General features: G+C 48.6%; 3 protein-coding genes and 1 pseudogene across 3 annotated transcripts; 2 read left to right on the forward strand and 2 right to left on the reverse strand.

The window, feature by feature from the left end:
- The first annotated feature begins 2,849 nt into the window (after window positions 1-2,849).
- On the forward strand, window positions 2,850-3,233 carry LOC140220327 (uncharacterized). Its single transcript, XM_072290344.1, has one exon. It carries the CDS (start codon window positions 2,850-2,852, stop codon window positions 3,231-3,233), a length of 384 nt encoding a protein of 127 aa, XP_072146445.1.
- Window positions 3,234-4,146: 913 nt separating this feature from the next.
- On the reverse strand, window positions 4,147-6,003 carry LOC117833633 (indole-2-monooxygenase). Its single transcript, XM_034713204.2, has 2 exons — window positions 4,973-6,003; window positions 4,147-4,875 (listed from the first exon to the last, which is right to left on the reverse strand). The coding sequence occupies exons 1-2, from the start codon at window positions 5,876-5,878 to the stop codon at window positions 4,252-4,254; spliced, it is 1,530 nt and encodes a 509-aa protein (XP_034569095.1). The 5' UTR covers window positions 5,879-6,003; the 3' UTR covers window positions 4,147-4,251.
- A 6,257-nt stretch (window positions 6,004-12,260) lies between these two features.
- LOC117866214 (uncharacterized) lies at window positions 12,261-13,179 on the reverse strand (annotated as a pseudogene).
- Window positions 13,180-16,120: 2,941 nt separating this feature from the next.
- On the forward strand, window positions 16,121-17,986 carry LOC117866447 (tyrosine decarboxylase 1). The gene is made up of 2 exons (XM_034750655.2): window positions 16,121-17,016; window positions 17,180-17,986. Exons 1-2 carry the CDS (start codon window positions 16,206-16,208, stop codon window positions 17,851-17,853), a joined length of 1,485 nt encoding a protein of 494 aa, XP_034606546.1. The 5' UTR covers window positions 16,121-16,205; the 3' UTR covers window positions 17,854-17,986.
- The last annotated feature ends 3,565 nt before the right edge of the window (window positions 17,987-21,551 follow it).

The raw sequence follows: 21,551 nt of genomic DNA on the forward strand, positions 1-21,551 counted from the left end.
TGCTACTGCCGATATTGGATTCTATTTCTGGAGAAGCGGCTGCTTCTACGGAGCAGGCCGATTGAATTTTAAGTATGTTATGATACTTGTAAAAAATCGATGCTAGGCATGGATTCCTGGAAGGGGCCCGTCACAACTCACAATGGAAGGGACCCGTCATAACCAACCTCGTTAATACAAAAGAAACATCAGGCGAAACAAATGGACGCTAAGCCACACACCTGAACAAATTTTACCTGAAATTTGCAACACGTCAAGAATGCTTATCACTCAACCGTCTCACATCTCTTTTGTTTAAGGAAACCAGGCTCGTTACTACAAAATGAACACCCCGCCCCATAACACACCCCGAGCGGCGCCAGCGGGGATCCTTTTCTTTGAACCGATTCTAACCTCATCACTTGCCCCCTCCTTACGAAGTTAGCGAGTAACCGATGTCGACTATCATGAAGGTGTCCATTTTGTTGTTTTGCAGGAAAGGACTCGTTAAGTTAAGCCCCCCCGGAGCTCCCAGCATTTTTGGCTTCGTGAAGACTACATAACCGAAAGGCGAAGTCAACTGGCTCCGACTAAAGAGGGTGGGATGTCAACTGAAGGCTGCCCGGCCTTAACGAAGCCTACAAATGAAAAAGAAGACAGTCAAGGTGGCCCCGAAACCGCTTTACAGCAGGATGGCTCCGCAATAGGAATCTAGTATAAGGCTGTATATGTAATTTTACCATGACAGCGACGTCTCGAATGAGAACCAAGTTACTGTCTTGTACGGAATATTCTTGGGATGTAGTGGTTGCGTATCGGTATAACGGGGATGCGGAAATGTAACTTTATAGCTCTATAAAGGGAGGCGAACCGTCCTCCCTAAGGACATGAATCTTTGTTAGGATAGCCACTGTAATGTCTGTATGAACCACTGTTATCTTCGTTCACTGTATTCTCATCATTGTCTGGGAATCCCCCAACATTTGGTGCCCACCGTGGTTTAACTCGTTAAACAGCCCACGATGCCACCACAACGCAAAAAGAGACCTGCAACTCAGAGGGAAGACAACACAGAAGAAGCCAACCAGCTCACGGCCCCCGAAGCCACACATCAAATCCTCCCCGACAAGGCGGAGCGTCTTGCAAGAGTCGAGAAAGCCCTAAGGGCCAAGGCAATGAGCAACCAGCCCGCAAACGAAGTCAACCACCAAAGCCACCAACCTGTGGCAAATGAAGTTGCCAACTGTGTTGATGCTCACCAGTCTGCAACACCCGAAGCTACTGGCCCATCTAGCCTGAACAATGAACTAGACTCAGTTCTCCAAAAGATAGAAGAGGTCAAAAGAAAGAAGGAACAGTTGGCACGACAAGTGCAACACCAGAAAGAGGCTGCGGCCAGGCTATCAAAGTTGAACGAGGCTAGGCGGCAACTAGAAGCACTACAGGAAGAAGTCGCAGAGCTCGAAAGCCCCCTCGAGAATGCAAACCAGGCCGCAACTTATTTTTATCAAAGTCCCACTGTCGATCAAGCACAGCTTCAACCCAGCATCAACTTCGGCCAAGGCATCCAGCACCACTCACCAGGGGTGTCCCTTGTTGTCGACCCAACTTCACCGCTCTCAATAGGGCTACAAACTGCACCATGGCCGACGACCTACAAACCAACCACCTTGCCCAAATTCAACGGGCGCACCGACCCGCGGCAATTCTTAATGAGTTATGAAGCTGCAGTAGCTTCGGCCGGAGGGGATGATGTCGTCCTCACCAAATCCTTCATAATTGCCTGCGAGGGCGCAACGCTAAATTGGTATTCGCTGCTCCCTCCACACATGGTGATCAACTGGCATGACCTCAAGATGAAGGTCACTCAAAATTTCTAGGGTTTCCACCACCCTCACACGGCCTAGGCAGACCTCTTTCAGTGCAAGCAAAAGCACAAGGAACCGCTTGCAGAGTATGTAAGAAGATACGTTCAACTTTGTTCTCAAGCACCGCAAATTGAGGAGTCTGTAGCAATATCCACTTGCATCGTGGGCCTAACCCCCGGCCCAACAGCCTCAAAATTGTTAAGGAAGGAGCCTAAAACCATGACTGCCCTCTTCAGCAAACTCGATGAATACATCAGGTCCGATGAGGACCACCGCCGAAGAGTGGCGGAACGTAACAAAGAGAGACAAAAAAACCAAAACCGAAGCTGGCAACCTTCGCCTTACAACAAGCCTCAAAACCCAAATCAAAACCAAAACCGCATCATGAACATCGAGGGAAGCCAAAACCAAAACCAGAGCCAAAGCCAAAACAACAGCACCCAAAGAGGGGGCCACTCTGGCAAAGGACGAGGTCGAGGCAAACAACCAAAGTCATTTTACTGTGTCAACCATGGCCATCAGAATCATCACAACACAGAGTGGTGCCCCAAAAAGAAGCAGGAAGAGAGAAAAGCTGCATAAGAAGCTGCAAGGACAGCCGCGCAGACACCCAAAACAATCCACCACACAGCCTTTTACCCACACCCAACCTTCTACCACAATCAACCCAGCTTCGCCAACTTCCCGCAACCAATAAATTGGCCTCTTCCACCGCACATACAACCCTACCACCAAACAATTCCACAGCACCCCAATCCCAACCCGCCTCAGAAGCCCCAAGAAACTCTACCTCCACCCCCAAGCATGCCAGCTATAATACCCAAGCCAGAACCCAACACGCAAAACAGCAACCAAAATTCCTTACCCTCCTTCGGGATGATAATGCCAATCACCGGGGGCTCCTCGCTAGAGTTTGAAAGCAAGAGATAGAAACAGAACTACTTCAGAGAGGTCAATGTGATCATTCCCGACGGACCTCCAGCAAAGCCAGAATGGGCACACATGCCCATAACCTTCACCGAAGAGGATTTCAACCTCAAGACAACCTCGCACAACGATGCGATGGTCATCAAAGCACTGATAGCAGGCTGGACAGTGGGGAAAGTCCTGGTAGACACAGGCAGCTCCGTGGACATTCTCTTCGCAAATGCATTCAGAGAAATGAATATTGACATGAACACGCTCGACCCAAGGGATGTCCCGCTCCTTGGCTTCGGCGGAAAGCCCGTGAAGGCCTTGGGAAAAATCGCCCTCCCAGTCTCGTTCCGAGACCGAGATAATGCGAGGACAGAACACATCACCTTCGACGTAGTGGAAATGCATTATCCCTACAATGCAATACTCAGCCGTGGCTTCATCACCAAAATGGACACAACAATCAGGTAGTTGTACCTATGCATGAAAATACCCGCCCTCAAAGGGGTCATAACGGTGTACGGTGATCAGCAAATGGCAAGGAACATAGAAAAAGGGGTAGCCCCGGGCCAAAAGAATGTCCACCATCTAGCCTCGTCAAACGAAGCCGAAAACATAGCAAAGCAAAAGGCCCACGACGAGCCTAAGAGAGCTAAACAAAAGGTAAAAATCAGTGCGGATGGCAAAACAAAGCGGGTACCTCAAAACATAGCTAAGCCACACACCTGAACAAATTTTCCCCGAAATTTGCAACACGTCAAGAGTGCTTATCACTCAACCGTCTCACATCTCTTTTGTTTAAGGAAACTAGGCTCGTTACTACAAAATGAACACCAAGATGATAGAGCTCTTTTACGATACACAATACTACTACTTAGTAGTATATAGTATATATATATAAGATCTAACTGTTCATTATTATGGATAATTTAGTAATTATTACAATGTAAAAAGTGATATTTCAAATAGAATGGTCTTTTAAACTTTCTGCTAGTATCAAAAATAAAATTATAGTGGTGCCATTTGTGTTTGCTTACCATGATACCCTTATACTACCTATACTACTCATGTATACTACTCATACCATAGGCGTAGGTTTCAGTAGTATGTAATTAATCTTGACCGTCGGATATGTTTATACTAGTCATTTTCGAACACAAGTATAGTCTAGTGTTGTGTTCCGTAAAAGAGCTCATATAATATGTTATAAAACTTATTTGTGAAAGCTAAAGGCAACAACAGGGGATAAATTTCAGAATAGGTAAGAACAGAAATTTAAAAGGGCAAAATTTGTTGATGCATGGAAATGCATAGAATGCTTATTACTCAATCGACTCACATCTCTTTTTCCTAGGAAACACAATAATTGTTGGAAACAAAGCACTTATTGTTGGAAACAAAGCACTTATTGTTGTTCATAGCAGCTGAGATTGACTTACATATATTTATTTGCAAACAGGTGTGAAATGTGATACAATAATTCAGAAAGCTAGACATCCTGAGCCATGCGAGGGATAAGAAGAAGCTTCTCCTTACGGTGCACATCCATCCCATACGACTCTGACATATCGACGCCTGTCGACCGCGGCAGAAGCTCCCAGTTGAAGTGGTAGATGAGGTTGGCAAGAATGATTTCGAAAGTGGCGGTGGTGAAGTTTATACCCGGGCACATCCTTCGCCCAGACCCAAACGGCAAGAAACGGAAGTCGTTCCCCTGGAAGTCAGAAGCAGCATCCACGGCTTCTTCCATGAACCGCTCGGGCATGAACTCCTCTGCACTCTCCCAGTAGGTGGAGTCCCTGCCTAGAGCCCACGCGTTGACGATTACACGTGTCCCAGAGGGTATGGTATATCCCTCCACCTCCCATTCGGCCATGGACAAGTGGGGTATCAAAAGAGGCCCCGGCGCGTGTAGCCGCATTGACTCTTTCATCACCGCCGTCAGGTAGCTCATGCCGCTCAGGTCTTGTTCAGTGACCAGTTCCTTCCCCCTGCTTGCGCACCCCCGCACCTCAGCTTGAAGCTTGGTCATCACCTTGGGATTCCGCATCAGCTCAGCCATGGCGTAGTCTAGTGCTATGTAGGTTGTGTCCGTCCCAGCTTCAAACATGTCCTACATGAACATATCGGTAAGTAGAACTCCAAATCAAATTTAACCAAGCTAGTCCATGAAACGTCTCATATGTACCTCTCGTGAAAAATAAACATACCATCAGTATTGCCTTGACGTTGTCTCTGGTCAGGCCGTACTCTTGTTGAACGGAGAGCAGCACATCGATGAAGTCCTCCTCGTCCTCACCATCGACCGGCTTGGTCTTGTGCTTGTCGATGAGGCTGTCCAAAAGGTCATCCCATATCTTCCTGTGCTTCACGGCCTTGGCCGATACCAAGTCCAACCTCGCCAAGCTCGGGAAATAGTCGTCCAGGTTAAATCCCCCCAGGAGCTTGGCGTTCGTCTCTAACAGCTCCCGGAACAGCTGGTTCCGACCTTGTTCCCTGGGGAGCCTGCCCGTCACGGCCTGGCACACGATGTCGTTGGCGAAGAAGCTGAAGAGCTTGCTGACGTCGACCGCGATGCCCATGGCGGCGGCGGCCGTCACCTTGGCTAAAACCAGCTGGACCTCCTGCTCGCGGGCGGCGCGGTTGGACCGGACCTTCGCTGCGGTAAGGAGGTGGGTGGTGATCACCTTCCTGGCCTGGCGCCAGTACTCACCGTAGGGGGCGAAGCCGACGTCGGTGCAGCCGTAGAACAGGACGTCGGCCACCGCGGAGTGCGGCCGGGAGGCGAAGACGTGGTCGTGCGTGCGCAGGACGGCCTTGGCGGCGCGTGGGGAGGAGACGACGAGCGTTGGCACGGCGCCGAGGCGGAGGAGCATCACGTCGGGCCCGTGCCTCTTGGCGAGGTCGCGGAGGGAGTGGTGGGGAAGGGATCCGATGAGGTGGAGGTGGCCGATGATCGGGAGCTTGAACGGAGGCGACGGTAGCTTCCGGAGCAGCTTCTCTGTTCTTGACCTTGGTGTTGCCAAGTGCACGGCGACGAGGAAGAGGAAGAAGAGGAGGGCTAGGGACTCTGGAGATGCGTGTTCGTAGAGGTGCGCTAGCGCTGGAGCCGCCATGGCTGATCAACTAGTGTGCACAACACACGGCTTGCTAGCGCAACAAGTTAGAACCAGCTCGTTGCAGTTTTTGTAGAGCTCGGTAGTCGTGATCCGTCAGACAGCAAGAAGAGTATGCTATTTTTCTTCTTTTCTGCATCATCACTAGATCAGATCAGACAGGACCGACCAGATCTGATATTTTATGAGAGAATCCTATCGAATAATCATCCTTTTTATTAAACTGCACCCGACGCAGACTTTCTTTATTTGCCCATGTGCTATTATATATTAATTTTTATCTCGACTATTATATTAATTTTTATCTCGACTATATACCACTGTCCTCATGTATGTTGTGTACCAAGAGGAACACGAGACGATCGAGATTCCAATAAAATATGTGTTTGGTGCTGGATTAATTGGCATGCTTTTCTCTCAGATGAGCTGCGTGTAGTGACAGCGGCGCTCGCAATAGTTGGTCGGCGCACTGGTAGACGGGCAGCTCATGGATGCTACCGACGGCTCTGCAACTTGATGCAGTTCATGCACGCTGCTGGGTGGCACCCATGGTGCGATATGGCATTGGCATTGGCACTGTGGCGGCGGATCCGACCAGTAGCAGAAGCTCGCACAAGTCTAAATGTATCTAACTTTGATGAATTTTGATTTCAAATCTATGGAGGCTTTTGAGCTCGAACTAATTGAAATGGATCACACTTTAGTAGTGTTTTCAACATAAAAAATTGACACAAATTATGGCGGTCATTTGTGCCACTGGAGAAATTAAAGGGAAAAATAGAAAAGATGGTGTTTTCAATACACTTTCTTGCTAGCTTGCTAGCCTTTCCCCACGGTGCTGAAATCGTGGCGGGGCAAAAGGGGAGGTGCATGAACTCGTCGCTGGCTGCCGGAGGACAGAGCTAGGGGCGGTTCAGGCACAACGGTGCGTAGGCGGGGTAGCGGCCAGGAGTGGCGGTGAGCAGTCTGCCTAGCCCAGGCAGAAAAACAAAGGTTTGAAACAAACAAGCCCTTGGTGTGTAACTGATAGGCATATGTTCGAAACTCCGATCCTGTCGCCCTTGATTAAAATTCATAGTAGAGACCCATTGAGGATTAGCCCTGGCATCGATCCGGCCACAGGAGAGACCGGGAGCCAAGAAGTGAAGTAAGTTGCGTGCGTGCCTGACGGCGAGGAAGCACCTCCATTGAGCCACGAGGTGGAGTACGAGGCAGAGGCGAGATGGGATGTGTTGGGGACAGACTCACATGACGGAGAGCGGTGCATCTCCTACCTACCATCTGCCATTGCCGAGGGCCTTTCACCGTGCACCACTCCGGTTCGCTCTTTTGCGTCGCTGGGAGGAAAGGGACCGCCGAGCGTTGGGTGCCGCCACCGCTCCTGTGTAGTTCACCATGGCCACCTCCTCCGATAGCGCCCACACCAGCGCTGCACCTCATTCCAGGGATGGGGCAGCCGCTGCTGGGTCACATCCACCCGGGGATTGGGCCGTTGCTGGGGAATGCGCGGCAGAGAAGAAAAGGAGAAAACAGAGGAGACGTGACTGACAGGGACGGAGGAAAGATGATGAGTGCGTACGGTGGGGCGGGTAGGAAACGCATCGGTAAAAATGGAATTGGTTTTTTGGTAGAAACATTTTCTAACTTGTGGTTTTTATGGGTCTCCACCTTATCCTCTCTCAATTGCATGATAGGTGGGTCCGACATGAGCGGTAAGGTGGTTCTGGTTTGGGTGAGAAACGTTTCCAATTATGTTGGAAAACAGGCTTCGCGGAGGCTCAAACACAATGAGGTTTGAGCAGTCCTTGCAATTCAATTCCAAAGAAATGAACATATGTTTACATCGGGGTAGGGCTCTCCTTTTATAGTATCTCGGAGGACATTTTGCATTCCGCAATTACCCTCACTCACCCACTACAATCCTAGAATATGCTTTACATGGAGGTAACTTGTATAACTTGGTCTCCTCCTTGGATCACGCTTCTCACGCCTTTAGTCAGCTCCATGATTCACGCTCTCACATGGTTCCACAAATCACGCCTTCACATTTCCAACGCCTCCACGCTTCCTGACCTCGTGACCGAAGCCATCTTAGCTTCGGGAGTCATGATCGCCATAGATTCGCACCTAAGAGACGCTAGCCTCGCGCCCTGCTCCTTGACCTGATTCAGCGATCCTGCATGAGACACTAAATAACTCAGCACTCGAGGTTAGCTTCGACTGCTCGAGGTCAAGCTTGGTTAGTGTCTGGCGATCTGTGTGCCTCCGGGCTTCAAGGTAAGATTCAGGATAGCGAGGCTATGATTACTTTCCACACCAGATTAACCACCCAAGGTTAGGGGTCCTCACCCGAGGTTAATTATTTTGAGGGGCTAAGCTGTTGACGCTAAATGTAACGACCTCGAGGGTGACCATCTTTTTGGGCGATCCCCAACAGTAGCCCCTCGTGGGCAAGGCTCGACACCGACAACCGAACCCGCGACTTAAGGATCTGCTCCCAAAAAACGTCACCCTCAAGCATCGGTTAGAAATGAGCCGACAATTACCTTTTTGGTCTTACGTGTTGATTTCCTATTGGGTGACCCTTCGTATCTAGCTCGTGGTTACAGGCGCCATTTCACGCATTTTACCATGCCTATAAAAGAGGGGGGTGGGGTCGCTTTCGTTTTTACCCTCGCGGCTAAAACCCTTGCGCTCCTGCTTTTGCTCGCTGCTTCCGTGCTTTAAGATTCATGCATTGTATGCTGTTCTCCTTGGTCTCGAGGATCTCAAAGGTAACAATGTTACTTGTGTCTCTCTTTTAGTGTGAGATTTTCCCTTGCTTGTCATTTTGGAGATGATGTTTCGATGCCTTGCAGCTGGCTCGTATTATGCAAACCGCTAGGCCCATGACATCAGAAGAGTTCACTAAACAAGTTGGGCTTCGCAATGAGGCTGCGGAGGACCAGGATTTGTACAAGGCTGACGAGAAGCAAGGAATCAAGAGGATTGAGCTTTCTTATGCCCAGAACAATAGGTGAGAAGACAATTGGCTAAGCTACTACTTCTATATCAAGATTGACAGGGCCGATGCGTCTGGTATCAACCGATCTTTCTATCCTTCTGTGCACCCCTGGGCCCTATGGATATTGCTACTACCCCTGCATTTACAAGGTCCAAGGCAGACAAGGAGTGCAAGGGCGCTTTCCTCCCGGACTCGAAGTCGATCCCCGGCTGGATCTTGTTGAAGAGTTTTTGGCAGCCAATATTTGGCCCCTTTCTGATGGGTGGAGTCCATTGGAGATTGTGCCAAAAGACGTTTTGTGGAGTACTAGCCCGCTCCTCTACCCTTGCTTTGGAGTGGAGCTGCCCGTGGATGCCAACCCCGGTCTTTTTGCAGAGGATGTTGAGAGGCATGCCGTTGATATAATTGGCCCGAGTACTGAGACTGAGCTGATGTTAGCTCGAAAGATCATTGCACACGAGCTTCGGGTCAACCGTGTGTTCGAGGAACTTGGGGTCGATGTTAAGCCTCATCCCAAACCTCGCAAGACCTTGAAATGGGCACGAGAGGCTGGCGCGACAGGCTTGGAATAGGTTGGCAGCAGTGGCAGGTGGAAAAAGAGAAAGGCCGAGAGCACCGCTCCTATGGCCGCGGCAGTGACTTCAAAGAAGGATGACAGCCAATCAAGGGTCGTGCTCGAGGTGCGAAAGCAAAATTAAAGACCTCGAGCCTCGAAGCTTAGAAGAAGTAAGAAAAAATTGGACAAAGTTCCTCAAGCGAGGCTGCAAAATCCTCCACGCCCCTGTCTCTAAAGCCATCCGAGTTGCGACCAAGTCCGAACTCGAGGCTGCCGGCGCACTGGCCGGTATGAAAGAAAAGAAGTCTACGAGGAAGTCTCACGTCGGCAAAGCCTTTGATGATGATGATGATATTGTTTTGGATGTGGACTTGTCTATGTTCCCTATATCGGTCCCCAAGGCTAGTGTTCCTTCAAAGGAGACTGAGACTAAGGTTGCTGCACCCCCTCTACAGCACAAGGCCAAACCTTTGAAGGAGAAGATCGTGGATACCATTGCTAAGGAGATTAAGGCATCTACTTCGAAGGTGACAAAGCCAGGTAAACATGTCGTTGTACATTTGCCTAGGATGAGATTTTATGATTGTGGTGATGCGTCATTTAGATTTCTGATGGAGCTGGAAAAAACCACTGGTGCACCTTGGGAGATATATAGGGAACCTCCTCTAATATTTAGGGTAAAACCTTATTCTGCAGATTCTGAACTGTCACCCTCTCTGGAACGTTACAACGAGGCCTACGGCACCAACCTTAGACAGGAGCTCATTGCTGTTCATGTGCCGGGTTCAGGTGAGGACGATAATCGCTACAACCTACCCTTGTTGTGGGGAGCTAAGGATGGGATGCGTGGTGTAGATAGAGCAGCCAAGGAGGTTTTCAAGATGTCTGAGGGGGTTGTCGGCGAGGTTGGTGGGCAGGGAGAAAGGGAGGAAGGCGAGGTTATCCCTACTCGAGGTCTTGGGAAATCCACTGTGCCTTTTGAGGTTGATTACGAGGACAAGTCTTTTAATCCTGAGAGTAAGCGCTTGCTCCTTAGTTTGTTTTGTCTGTACTTAATTTCTACTTTGCTATGCTTTGACGTGCCTTTCTTTTGACAGAGTATGAAAAATCAGTTAGGCGTTTTGAGCAAAAGGACTTAGCTAGGATGTCAGCTACCATCGGATACAAGGTATTTTGTTCGACGCTTGCTATTTGTTTCTTATCTCTCTTTTTTTATGAGTCTTTTCATTTTGGTGTTTTGATTTTGCAGTCCATCATCCTTGGGAAGATGCTATGGAGAAGGCTGCGGCTAAGGAAAAGAGCATGCTAGCCGAGAGCACGAAGATGATGCAGCTAGAGGCTAGAGTTGCAAAGCTTGAGGAGGAAAGCAAGGTTTTATATGCCTTGAAGAACGAGCTCGCCGATTCTAACTCTGACCTTAAAAAGAACAACGTGCTGCTAACAAATACCTACAGCGAGCTCGTGCAGCAAGTTGAGAAGCTGGAGAAAAGACCCGAAGACAATCTTGGTGTTTTGGAGAAACTCCGAAGCGCCACAGAAAAAGACGTACAGACTGTCATAGAGCAGGAAAAAATGATTCATACCCTTGGTCAGGATCTCAAAGAGCAAAAGACCTTTGTTGTGGAAGCAGAGCGGGCTCTCAAGGAAAAGTTCGTTGAGATCTATGAGGTGTACAAAACTGCTCTTGCAAAGTTTGGCACAGAGCCTCTTTTGTTTCTGGGTGATGAAAGTGTAAAAGAAATATTTGATTGGGTGGAAGAGGAGTTCAAAGGCCTGCCCGAGGTTATTACTGGTAGCAGCAACTTTGCTACTTCCTTCTGCCTTGATAGCGCATTTCAACTCCTTGAAAAGAACAGCTACTCTCATTTCTTAACACTTGCGGCTCGCACCTATATGTTCCCCTCGGCCTCGGAGCTTGATGAAGAGGAGAAATCTAAAAATTTGAGAGCCATGAAGATAAATTTCTTCAAACAGCTTTGGGCTACCTCCGGGCGAGAGTACACAAGGCTGGTTGCTCAAGAGCGGCTTGCACAGGTTAGGGTTCACATAACTTTGTATTTCATAAGGTTTGCATTTTTTCTGTTGATTTCCTGATGTTGTTCCTCTTGTGTTCGTAGGCCAAGGCATAGGAAGCAAAAGGCGAAGGTGGGAGCGAGAACGATGATGCTGATCAAGGAGGGCAGTGATTATCGAAGCTAGTTAGAGATTTGTTTTGTGGTTTGGGATGTTTTGATAAACTTGATACTTAGTTGGCTGCTTTTGCGGGCCAGATTGTAAATATTTGTTGCTCAGCCGGAACTTACATGCTCGAAGCTGGTTACTTTTGGCGTTTGTACCTTCACGGATTTCTTTTTATCTTAACGTTTTTATGTTTGAGTTATTCTACTCAAATGGCAACAAAGCTGTAGCTTAAAGAAATGAGCAATGTTTTAGTTTAAAACGTCACCCCTGCCCTAGTTTCTTTATGCGTAGGTTTTTGTTGACTTTGCACGCTTGTTGTCTAAGCTCAAACGGAGCTTAAAAACGTCACCCCCTTCTTGGCACGTGGGTCTTACCCAAGGCAATTCTCTCATGGAAAGAGGATGAAAACGATTTTTGTTTGCCAAAAAATGTCACCCCCGCCCTTTTATCCTTTTTCCGAAAAAACATCCAACCTCGCCCTTTTCTTTTGCATGAACGAGGTTAAGTGAGTATTGACAAACCACAAGATAAGTCAATAGAAAAGTTGTTTTCGAGTTATGTTGTCTTAAAAAATATGATAGTTTGGTTGAAATCGCAACCCTTAGGATGTGTTTGGTTGGGCTGTGGCTTTTCAAAAAGCTGCTGTGAGTTGTGGGCTGTAGAAAAGCAGCTGTGAGAAAGCAGCTGTGGGAAAAGTATAAGGCCATTTGGTTAGAGCAGATGTAGCTTTTGAATAAATTTTCGAGTGGACCCTGCATGTCATCCACAGTCCACCCCACTCAACTCTCTCCCTCTCTCACTGACGAGCGGGTCTAACCCTTCTTCTTCCTCCCGCTGGCTTGTCCACCCCATAGCACCCCGAGTAGCACCAGGGCCGCAACGGCATCCACGATGATGCAGTCCACAATCAGGGCGAGGTCCATGATGGCGATGGCCTGCGCCTCACCTCCTCCACCTTGCACCACGTGGCAGGCACCGTAGCACCACCGGCATCTAGGAGGCAGTAGCACCCCGCGGGCACGCATGCGTCGACATAGAGGTTGAGGCTGGTCTGTGCCGCCAAGAGCCTGCCGCCCGCGCAGGCGAGCCCCGCCTCCATGGTGCCCTTCGGTGTGGAGGCGGAGAGTGATGAGGAGAGGGATGCCATGGCAGCGGCGAGGAGGAGGAGACGCGCGATGATGAGTGTGTGCTGCTGGAGGTCGGAGGCCGGGAGCGAGACGGCAAGGAGGCCTGCGGCATGGTCGAGGAGGAGGAACGACAGGGAGAGGAGGAGCGGGAGGTGGGGCGGGAGGAATGGGAGCAGCGGTGGGAGGAGCAGCAGTGGGAGGAGCGTCATGGAAGCCAGTGGGAGGAAGGCGAACAGGAGCACGAGGAGTAGCGAGAGGAGGCAGAGGAGCGGGTGGCGGAACAGGCGGAGGAGGTGGTGGTGGAGGGAGGACGGGGAGAGGTAGGAGACGGCGGCAATGAGGTGGTGGGACTGGGAGGTCGCGATGAGGGAGAATATAAGGGCATGGCATGCGAGCAGCAGCGCCTCCACCATTGGGGTTGGGCAACGCGGTCGGGGAAGTCCCGAGGAGGAGGAGCACCAGGCGGCGGGCCACTAAGGTGATGGTCGGGTGGGGGGACTGGTGTGGGTGATGGGGAGTGGACGGGAATAGAAGGGGAAAACGAACCGTTATCCTCCATAACAAGTGGTAGGTGGGTAATTTTTTGCCCCAAAAGCAGCTAAAAGCAGTGGGGAAGGTGCTTTTGATTTTGAGCAAAAGCACGTATGGCTTTGGTCAAAAGCACGTATGGCTTTTAGGCCCTTTGGTTGGCTTTTGGTTTTTGCAAAAGCAAAAGTAGGTTGGAAAGTCCAACCAAAGGCACCCTTAGTTGCTTCAACCATGAAATTTTGCGAGGTTGAGAAAATAGGGAAATAGGGTGCCTTTTTTGAAAAAATGTCAGTCTTTCTATTCTATTGTGAGAGCTTTGGCTGAGGCTAGGGCCTTCGTGCGAAAGGACAAAATGAATTTTCGACTCTGAAAAACGTCACCCCCCTTGTCCTTTTGCGCAGAGGGGGTTTAGACTCAGCATGGCTTATTCCGAGTGTTATCGCTGCCTTTGATCCCTTGCTGCAGTCTTTCTATTCTCTGAGTTGCAAGTTCAAGGCCAATCACTGTGGTGTTTGAGTGAGAAAATACGTTTATGTGCATATAGTGTGCGTTCAATGTTAGACTATGCAGCTTATTGCTGCTTTAAAATATCTTGCGCAGAAACGTAGGTTTTCAGCACGCAGAAACGTGAGGTTAGGCAAGTTGTTGTTGCATCTGAGACTTGTGCAGACACGCAAGTTTTCAATGCACAGAAACTCGAGGTTAGGCAACTTGTTGTTGCATCTAAGACAAAGATCATAGGGGGAACTTCATTTCATTGAATAATGGAAATTTTACAAGGATCTACCTCTTCCGACATGGTTGCCTCTTTGGCCACTTCTGAAATTGGGTTGATGTTGGTGGTGTCGGTTCTGGTTTTGGCCTTGGTTTTGGTTTTGGGTTTGGTTTTTGAACGAGGGTTGGTTATCCTTGATGGCCAGCAGTTAGTTTGGGTGCGAGTGGTGCTGTTGTTGGTGACTGTATCACGAAGCTTGCCAGTTTTGACCTTTCTCTGCTTGCCTTTGGCGGTTTCTTTCCACGACCCTTCTTCTATGGTCTTCATCTGATCTGCAATATTTATCCATCTCTGCGAACAGGGCTTCCATTCTTTTTGGCTTTTTCCTTGATAGCTTTGAGGCTGTTGGCCTCGGATTAAGCCCCTTGATGCAGATCTCTATAGCCATGCTATCCTCCACATCTGGGGTTTGTGCCTTAAGTTGGACAAATCTTCTCACGTAGCTTGCTAAAAGGCTCTTTATCTTTTTGCACACAATTGAACAAATCCCCCTCATCAGTCATGGCTCTATGAAAGCCTTGAAAGTTTTGTATAAGTTTGGTTTTAAGATCGACCCAGCTGTATACAGATTGCAGCAGGAGTAGAGAGTACCAATTTAGTGCTGCACCCTCGCACGCTATAATGAATGACTTTTCCAATACTACATCATCTCCCCCTGCCGAGGCTATGGCTGTTTCATAACTCATGAGGAACTAGCGGGGATCTGTTTGTCCATTGAATTTTGGTAGTGCAACTGCCTTGTAGGTTGTGGGCCATGGGGCTTTTTGCAGGCCTAAGGACAATTGGGAGATTTTGTCGGTAGTTGTGTATGCGCTCATTGTCACTCTGGTGTTGTGCCCAACGAGGCTAGGATTCGGGTATATGATGGGTGTGTCATTGGTGTTGAAGGTTTGAAGTGGTGGCTGCTGCGGCTGTTGCGGTGTGTTACACAAGTATTCCAATTCGTTCAACTCTTGCTGCAACTCTGCCAGCTGCCTTTTGGCCTCATTTAGCCTCACTAGCTTGTTGGTTGCTAGTCTTTGAGCCTGAAGCTCTTGAGCAAATTTTTCTTTTTCTTTTTTAATGCCTCTAGCTGCTTGAGTGCGGAGGCCAACTCTTCTTCTATTTCACTAAGGGGTTCATCTTGCGTGCTTGTTTGCTGCAGAGTTTGGTTCGAGGTCCCCGCCTCAACCATGCCTTTCTGTGATCTTGTTCTTAAATTAGCCTCGATTCTTTTAAACTTTTTCTGCCTTCTCCGTGTTAACTTGTTCGACTGAGACAAGCTGCCTTTCTTGTCCAGCCTCATCTTCGATGGTTCTCTTCTTCTTTTGAGGTGGCATCATGGGTTTCTTAGTGGCTCAGAATACCTGCTGTTACCATGGCACTTCAGCAACCCCACCCAACCCCACGCGCAAGTCAAAATTTGAGGACCATATGTACAATACGTGTGCAAACAAAACCATAATTTCACTAGTATTGAGGGATTTTAGTTATTTCTTCTAAAAAATCTCTTGGGAAATCGTATTTTTGTAGTACAACATATATAGAAAATAAGTATTACTCCCAAATAAACTGCCCTTTTCTTTAGTATTCTTGGTTTTTGTTATTATTTTATTTAATCTTACGATTTATATATGCATAAAAAAGTAATTTAGTATCTTCAAATATGGAAACGTGGTCTTAGGAAATTGTCTAATATATACTAGTTTACCTGCAATCCACTGGCTTGCACATTATATTTCATCATACGGAAATGTCTGGCATTGTGAACGGAAGCAATTTCATCTGTCTGCAACCCGGCATAGCATGTGACACCCAGAGCTCCTGACACAAGCGCGTGAGCACCTTCTCCGACATGCGCACATGATGACCGCATGCACCCATATTATACATAGTTTATTATATTTTTGGCTGGGATATGATAATCATTAATTATTACTTGTAAAGATTGGAAACGTTACAAACGATTGTAGAAAAAATGCGAGTCACCAGGAAGGTAGGTAGTAGAGCATGCCGTCAGTGTCTTTCCTGTGACCTGTGTTCGTGGTGCACATGGCAGAATGCACAGTCTATACATAGGAACCAGAAGTTGGCTTCGAAACCAAATCACTCATTAGTCCTTCGGTACTGCAGTGAACGCTATCTAGCTAGCTAATTTCCCCTTGAAATCAGTGGCCATGGGTAGCCTTCCACTTGAAGCCATGATGCCACTGAACCCCGATTCATTCGCTGGGGAGTCCAGTGCCGTGGTCGACTTCCTCGCCGACTACTACCGCAACGTCGATAAGTATCCGGTCATGGCCAACACCCAGCCAGGGACCATCCGTAAGCTTCTTCCGGAGGCAGCCCCGGAGTTGGGCGACTCCATGGATCGCATACTGGATGATGTGCAGCGGGATATCCTCCCCGGCCTCACACATTGGCAGAGCCCTAGCTTCTTTGCCTATTTCCCGGCGAATGCAAGCACCGCAGGGTTCGCCGGGGAGATGTTGTCGGCTGGTCTCAACGTCGTCCCGTTCGTCTGGACGGCGTCACCGGTGGCCACTGAGCTGGAGCAGGTCGTGGTTGACTGGATGGCTAGCCTCCTCGGCCTACCGGAGCGCTTCCACTTCAAGGGAGGAGGAGGCGGTGTCCTGCATGGGAGCACGTGCGAGGCGGTGGTGTGCACTCTCGCTGCCGCGCGCGACCGTGCACTCAGCAAGCTCGGACATGAGGGCATCCTCAAGCTTGTCGTGTATGCCTCGGACCAGACCCACGCAACCTTCCAGAAGGGCGCGAGCATCGTCGGCATCCCTCCAGCAAACTTCCGCATCCTGCGGACTTCGGCAAACTCGGGATACGGCCTGACCGCCACCATCGTCCAAAGAGCAATCGAGGAAGACGTCGCCCGCGGGCTGCTTCCCCTTTACCTCTGCGCCACCGTCGGCACTACTGGTCTGGGGGCCATTGACCGAGTGCGCGAGCTCGGCCATGTTGCCCGGCGTTATGGTAATTCATTCAACCTCCCTCTCTTATACGCTAATCACCCATACGGTGACACTAAATACGTAGAAATGGAATGCGCTATGCGGTCACAGGTCACGATTTCATGCTCACTTAACAATCAACAATCAGTTCCTATAACCATCTGACAAGAATACATGTTTTACAGGAACCTGGCTGCACATCGACGCAGCCTACGCCGGAAGCGCAGCCATTTGCCCGGAGTTCCAAGGTCACCTCGACGGCGCCGAGCTCGCGGACTCGCTGAGCATGAACCCACATAAGTGGTTCCTCACCAACATGGACTGCTGCTGCCTCTGGGTGGCGAACCCTACCACCATGACCGACGCACTGTCCACTGACCCGGAGTACCTCAAGAATGTCGGCACCGCGTCTAAGATGGCGGAAACGGTCGACTACAAGGACTGGCAGATCGCGCTGTCACGCCGCTTCCGTGCCATCAAACTCTGGGTGGTGCTACGGCGCTATGGAGCGGCGGGAATGCGCGCGCACATACGGAGGCACATCCAGATGGCAGAGTGGTTCGAGCACGTCGTGGCGGCGGACGAGCGGTTTGAGGTCGTGGTGCCAAGGAACTTCTCCTTGGTGTGCTTCCGCCTCCGCCCGCGGTTCATGGCGGATAAAGCTGTGGAGGCCCTGAACCGCGACCTCCTCGCAGCGGTGAATGCAAGCAGCCGGGCGTTCATGACGCACTTCGTCGTGGACGACAAGTTTGTGATCCGCCTAGCCGTGGGTGGGTCAATGACAGAGATGCGGCACGTCCGGGCCGCGTGGGAGCTTCTCAAGGAGAAGGCCAACGACTTGATCGCCACCGGTTGTTAGTTATTGCTCATTGCTAGTGCTATACCATGCATGGCCAGCAACAGAAGCTGAGCATTCTATTATTGCTTCCATTCGTAGTTAGAGCACACCATGAATGCAATAGTCAATCCATCTGAACCATGAACATTCACTATGACCATGTATGCGACACAATATACATAACTGCTACTGCCGATATTGGATTCTATTTCTGGAGAAGCAGCTGCTTCTACGGAGCAGGCCGATTGAATTTTAAGTATGTTATGATACTTGTAAAAAATCGATGCTAGGCATGGATTCCTGGAAGGGGCCCGTCACAACTCACAATGGAAGGGACCCGTCATAACCAAGCTCGTTAATACAAAAGAAACGTCACGCGAAACAAATGGACGCTAAGCCACACACCTGAAGAAATTTTACCCGAAATTTGCAACACGTCAAGAATGGTTATCACTCAACCGTCTCACATCTCTTTTGTTTAAGGAAACCAGGCTCGTTACTACAAAATGAACACCAAGATGATAGAGCTCTTTTACGATCCACAATACTACTACTTAGTAGTATATAGTATATATATAAGATCTAACTGTTCATTATTATGGATAATTTAGTAATTATTACAATGTAAAAAGTGATATTTCAAATAGAATGGTCTTTTAAATTTTCTGCTAGTATCAAAAATAAAATTATAGTGGTGCCATTTGTGTTTTCTTACCATGATACCCTTATACTACCTATACTACTCGTGTATACTACCCATACCACAGGCGTAGGTTTCAGTAGTATCTAATTAATCTTGACCGTCAGATATGTTTATACTAGTCATTTTCGAACACAAGTATAGTCTAGTGTTGTGTTCCGTAAAAGAGCTCATATAATATATTATAAAACTTATTTGTGAAAGCTAAAGGCAACAACAGGGGATAAATTCCAGAATAGGTAAGAACAGAAATTTAAAAGGGCAAAATTTGTTGATGCATGGAAATGCATAGAATACTTATTGGAGCGAAGGCCCTTTTAGGTCCATGGGCTATTTATGCCCCTCCACTCGCCCATTCAGAGTTGCTGGAGTGTCCATACATCTATTGAAGACCAAGGCTCATCAAGTGACCAATGGAGAAACCACACATCCACTGTGATAATTTTAGAGCATCCAGGTGACGATATTCAATGCGCTCAAATGGTGGTATTCAACTTAGAAAAAATATTAGCACCAGAAGATCTCAGAGTCATCGGAGCAACCATCGAAGCAATTGGTACAACTGAGAAGTAAGCTTGAGTTGCAGCAAGCACTAGATGATCCGACGGGGTCCTTTTCACAAGCGTCGGAGCAATTCGTAAAGAAGACGGAGAAAGACCTATAGCACAAGATATTCCGATGGCTAGAAGATGAAGGAATCGGACCAAGCATATTTACTTTGAAAACGTCAAGAGAGTTTTTAGGAAAAAGTCCTTCAGCACCGGATGATCCGACGTTACGTCGGATGAATTTAGGTAGAGGTCCAACGGCTATATACGTCAGCAGGGGGCGTGTCACACCCGATTTTAAGGACAAAACCGAGTGCTTTCAATACATGTGCGCAAGGAACAAGTTACACATGTACGACATAAGTGAATAACAAAGGCAGTGCCAAAGTGAATAAAGAGAGTATTAAACTTTATTACATGACCGAAAGTCTTAATAAAACACAAGCCTAACTTATTACGCAGCGGATTCCGAAGATGACGATGACACCTCAGGCTGCTGACTGAAGAACCGTATGCCTAGAACTCCTCAAACTCGTGCAGGTACTTCTGCAGATTCTCTTCGTCTGAACAACGGTTTTGCAAGGGTGAGTACACTTATGGTTGGTACTCAACAAGTCGTGGGGAATAGTGTAGTGTAAGGCCAACCAAGGTATGGCTAAGGCTAAATAGCATCAGCTTTTAATTAGCTTGGTCAAATTTTATTAGCAATTAACTAAGTATAAGTTTATACCACCCCAAATTAAACATGAACATAAATAAAGTAAACAACATATGCGCGGTATGACAACAATTTAAGTCCATCTTTCGTTAGTATTATCATGTGAGGGTCCAGGCCGCTCTTAACCGTGAGCACGGCTGATCGATCAGTTTTACACTCTGCAGAGGTCGTACATCTTTACCCAGAAGTCGCGTAAAAGTTCAAAAGAACTTTGGACCCAACCATGCGGTGTTTGCAAGGCACCATACCACACTTCTGAGGTGTGATTGCATAGGGACGCTACGAGGCCTTTACAAAGATTCATTAGTCAGTGGTAACCCGCTAAGGTTTCGGTGTCTGGCGTGCACAACCTATCACAGGACAATGATGCAATGACTCAGTCCCCCCTCTTGCCTCGTCACGAGTAAGGTTTCTAATTATTTAGCCAAGACCAGAGCCAATTAGTCTTGTGGTAGCACTGTTTTCCTGGGTGGCTCTCCATGTTCCGATTAAACGTTTATGATCTTGTATTAATGAAAGGTATAACATAAGTAAAGCAAGATTAATCATTGAGTTCAGTTAAACCAACTTATCCCAAGTAGGAACTAAGGATGAGCTACCAAACATAAAAGTACACCCGGTTGGTCAAGGCAAAGGTAAATTCAATCTAGGCAAACCTTAATTGGGACCCATCAATTTAATCTTAACAAGGGCATAGCATAATTGTTGAGTACGAGAAAGTAAAAGTGTATAGGACTGAGAAGTAGTGATCAAGGACACCACTTGCCTTCCTGGCCTTACTCTTGCTGTTCGTACTCCTCGAAGGCTTGATCTTCAAATCCCCCAAATTGCTAAACGTCTATACGCGTCACACGAGCACAAACAAGCAAACAAGGGCACAAAGTAAGAAAACAGTACACCAATCACAACTAAACAGAGAAAACAAGCTTGAAAAACTAATCTACACTTTAAAACAAACACGTGGATATAAAGAACGCGAAAAACGGAGTTAAGATGCAAAAGATATGATTAAAACAAGATCCAGGGGCTTTTCTGCGAGAAAAACAAAACTTCTAGGGTCGAACTGCGAAAAACCGAGGGCTTGTACATGATTATGCCTATAAACCGAAGGTTTAACCCACAAAAATGCAACTTAGGATGGCTGGTTGATTTAGAGAAACTCAGGGTCTAAACCAAAAGAAAACAGGACCAAAACACAATTATTTTTGAACTAGATTGGACTGCGGGTTGATTTGCGGAAAAGGCGAGCGCTTCAGTGCAAAAGAGGTGCCGCGCGACGCGATTGGGTACACGATCCGGTTGACTCGCTGCAGGCCGTCGGATTTGGATCCGACAGTCTCGGTCGTAGACGACACCCAAGCGGCGGCGGACCAGGCGGTGGGCGGCGACGAGCGGCGGCGGTTCGCTGGAATTGGCCGATACGGCGCTCCGGGGCTCGGTTTCGCGCGCGGAAAACACCAGAAGCATGAGAAAAGCAAGGCGATCCCTTTTCGGCGGTTCACGGTGATCGAGGCTCACCGGAAGGCGGTGCTTGGCGGCGGAGAGAGGGTGGCGGCACTTGCTGGGGTTTCAGGGGCGCTGTTGCGGGGTGCTCGAGGTGGGGGGAGGGCGGCTTATATAGGGGCGGAGTCGGGGCGCGGTCGGAGTGGAGTCCCGGCCGGAGGACGGGGATGATGGGTAGGCCCCACCCGTCAGACCTGCGGAAGGAGGCCGGTGCCGCTGGGCAGGCCGACGGAGTGGGCCGAGCGAGCGA

The sequence above is a fragment of the Setaria viridis genome, chromosome 8, assembly GCF_005286985.2.
Source record: "Setaria viridis chromosome 8, Setaria_viridis_v4.0, whole genome shotgun sequence".
In the NCBI taxonomy this organism is placed as follows: Eukaryota; Viridiplantae; Streptophyta; class Magnoliopsida; order Poales; family Poaceae; genus Setaria; species Setaria viridis.

Bases quoted from the DNA above. Each gene is read 5' to 3' on its own strand.
- LOC140220327 (XM_072290344.1), top strand. From the start codon at position 2,850: ATGCCCATAACCTTCACCGAAGAGGATTTCAACCTCAAGACAACCTCG.
- LOC117833633 (XM_034713204.2), bottom strand. From the start codon at position 5,878: ATGGCGGCTCCAGCGCTAGCGCACCTCTACGAACACGCATCTCCAGAG. The intron at 4,876-4,972 runs GTATGTTTATTT...ATGTTCATGTAG, and splicing joins ACGTCAAGGCAATACTGATG to GACATGTTTGAAGCTGGGAC.
- LOC117866447 (XM_034750655.2), top strand. From the start codon at position 16,206: ATGGGTAGCCTTCCACTTGAAGCCATGATGCCACTGAACCCCGATTCA. The intron at 17,017-17,179 runs GTAATTCATTCA...CATGTTTTACAG, and splicing joins CCATGTTGCCCGGCGTTATG to GAACCTGGCTGCACATCGAC.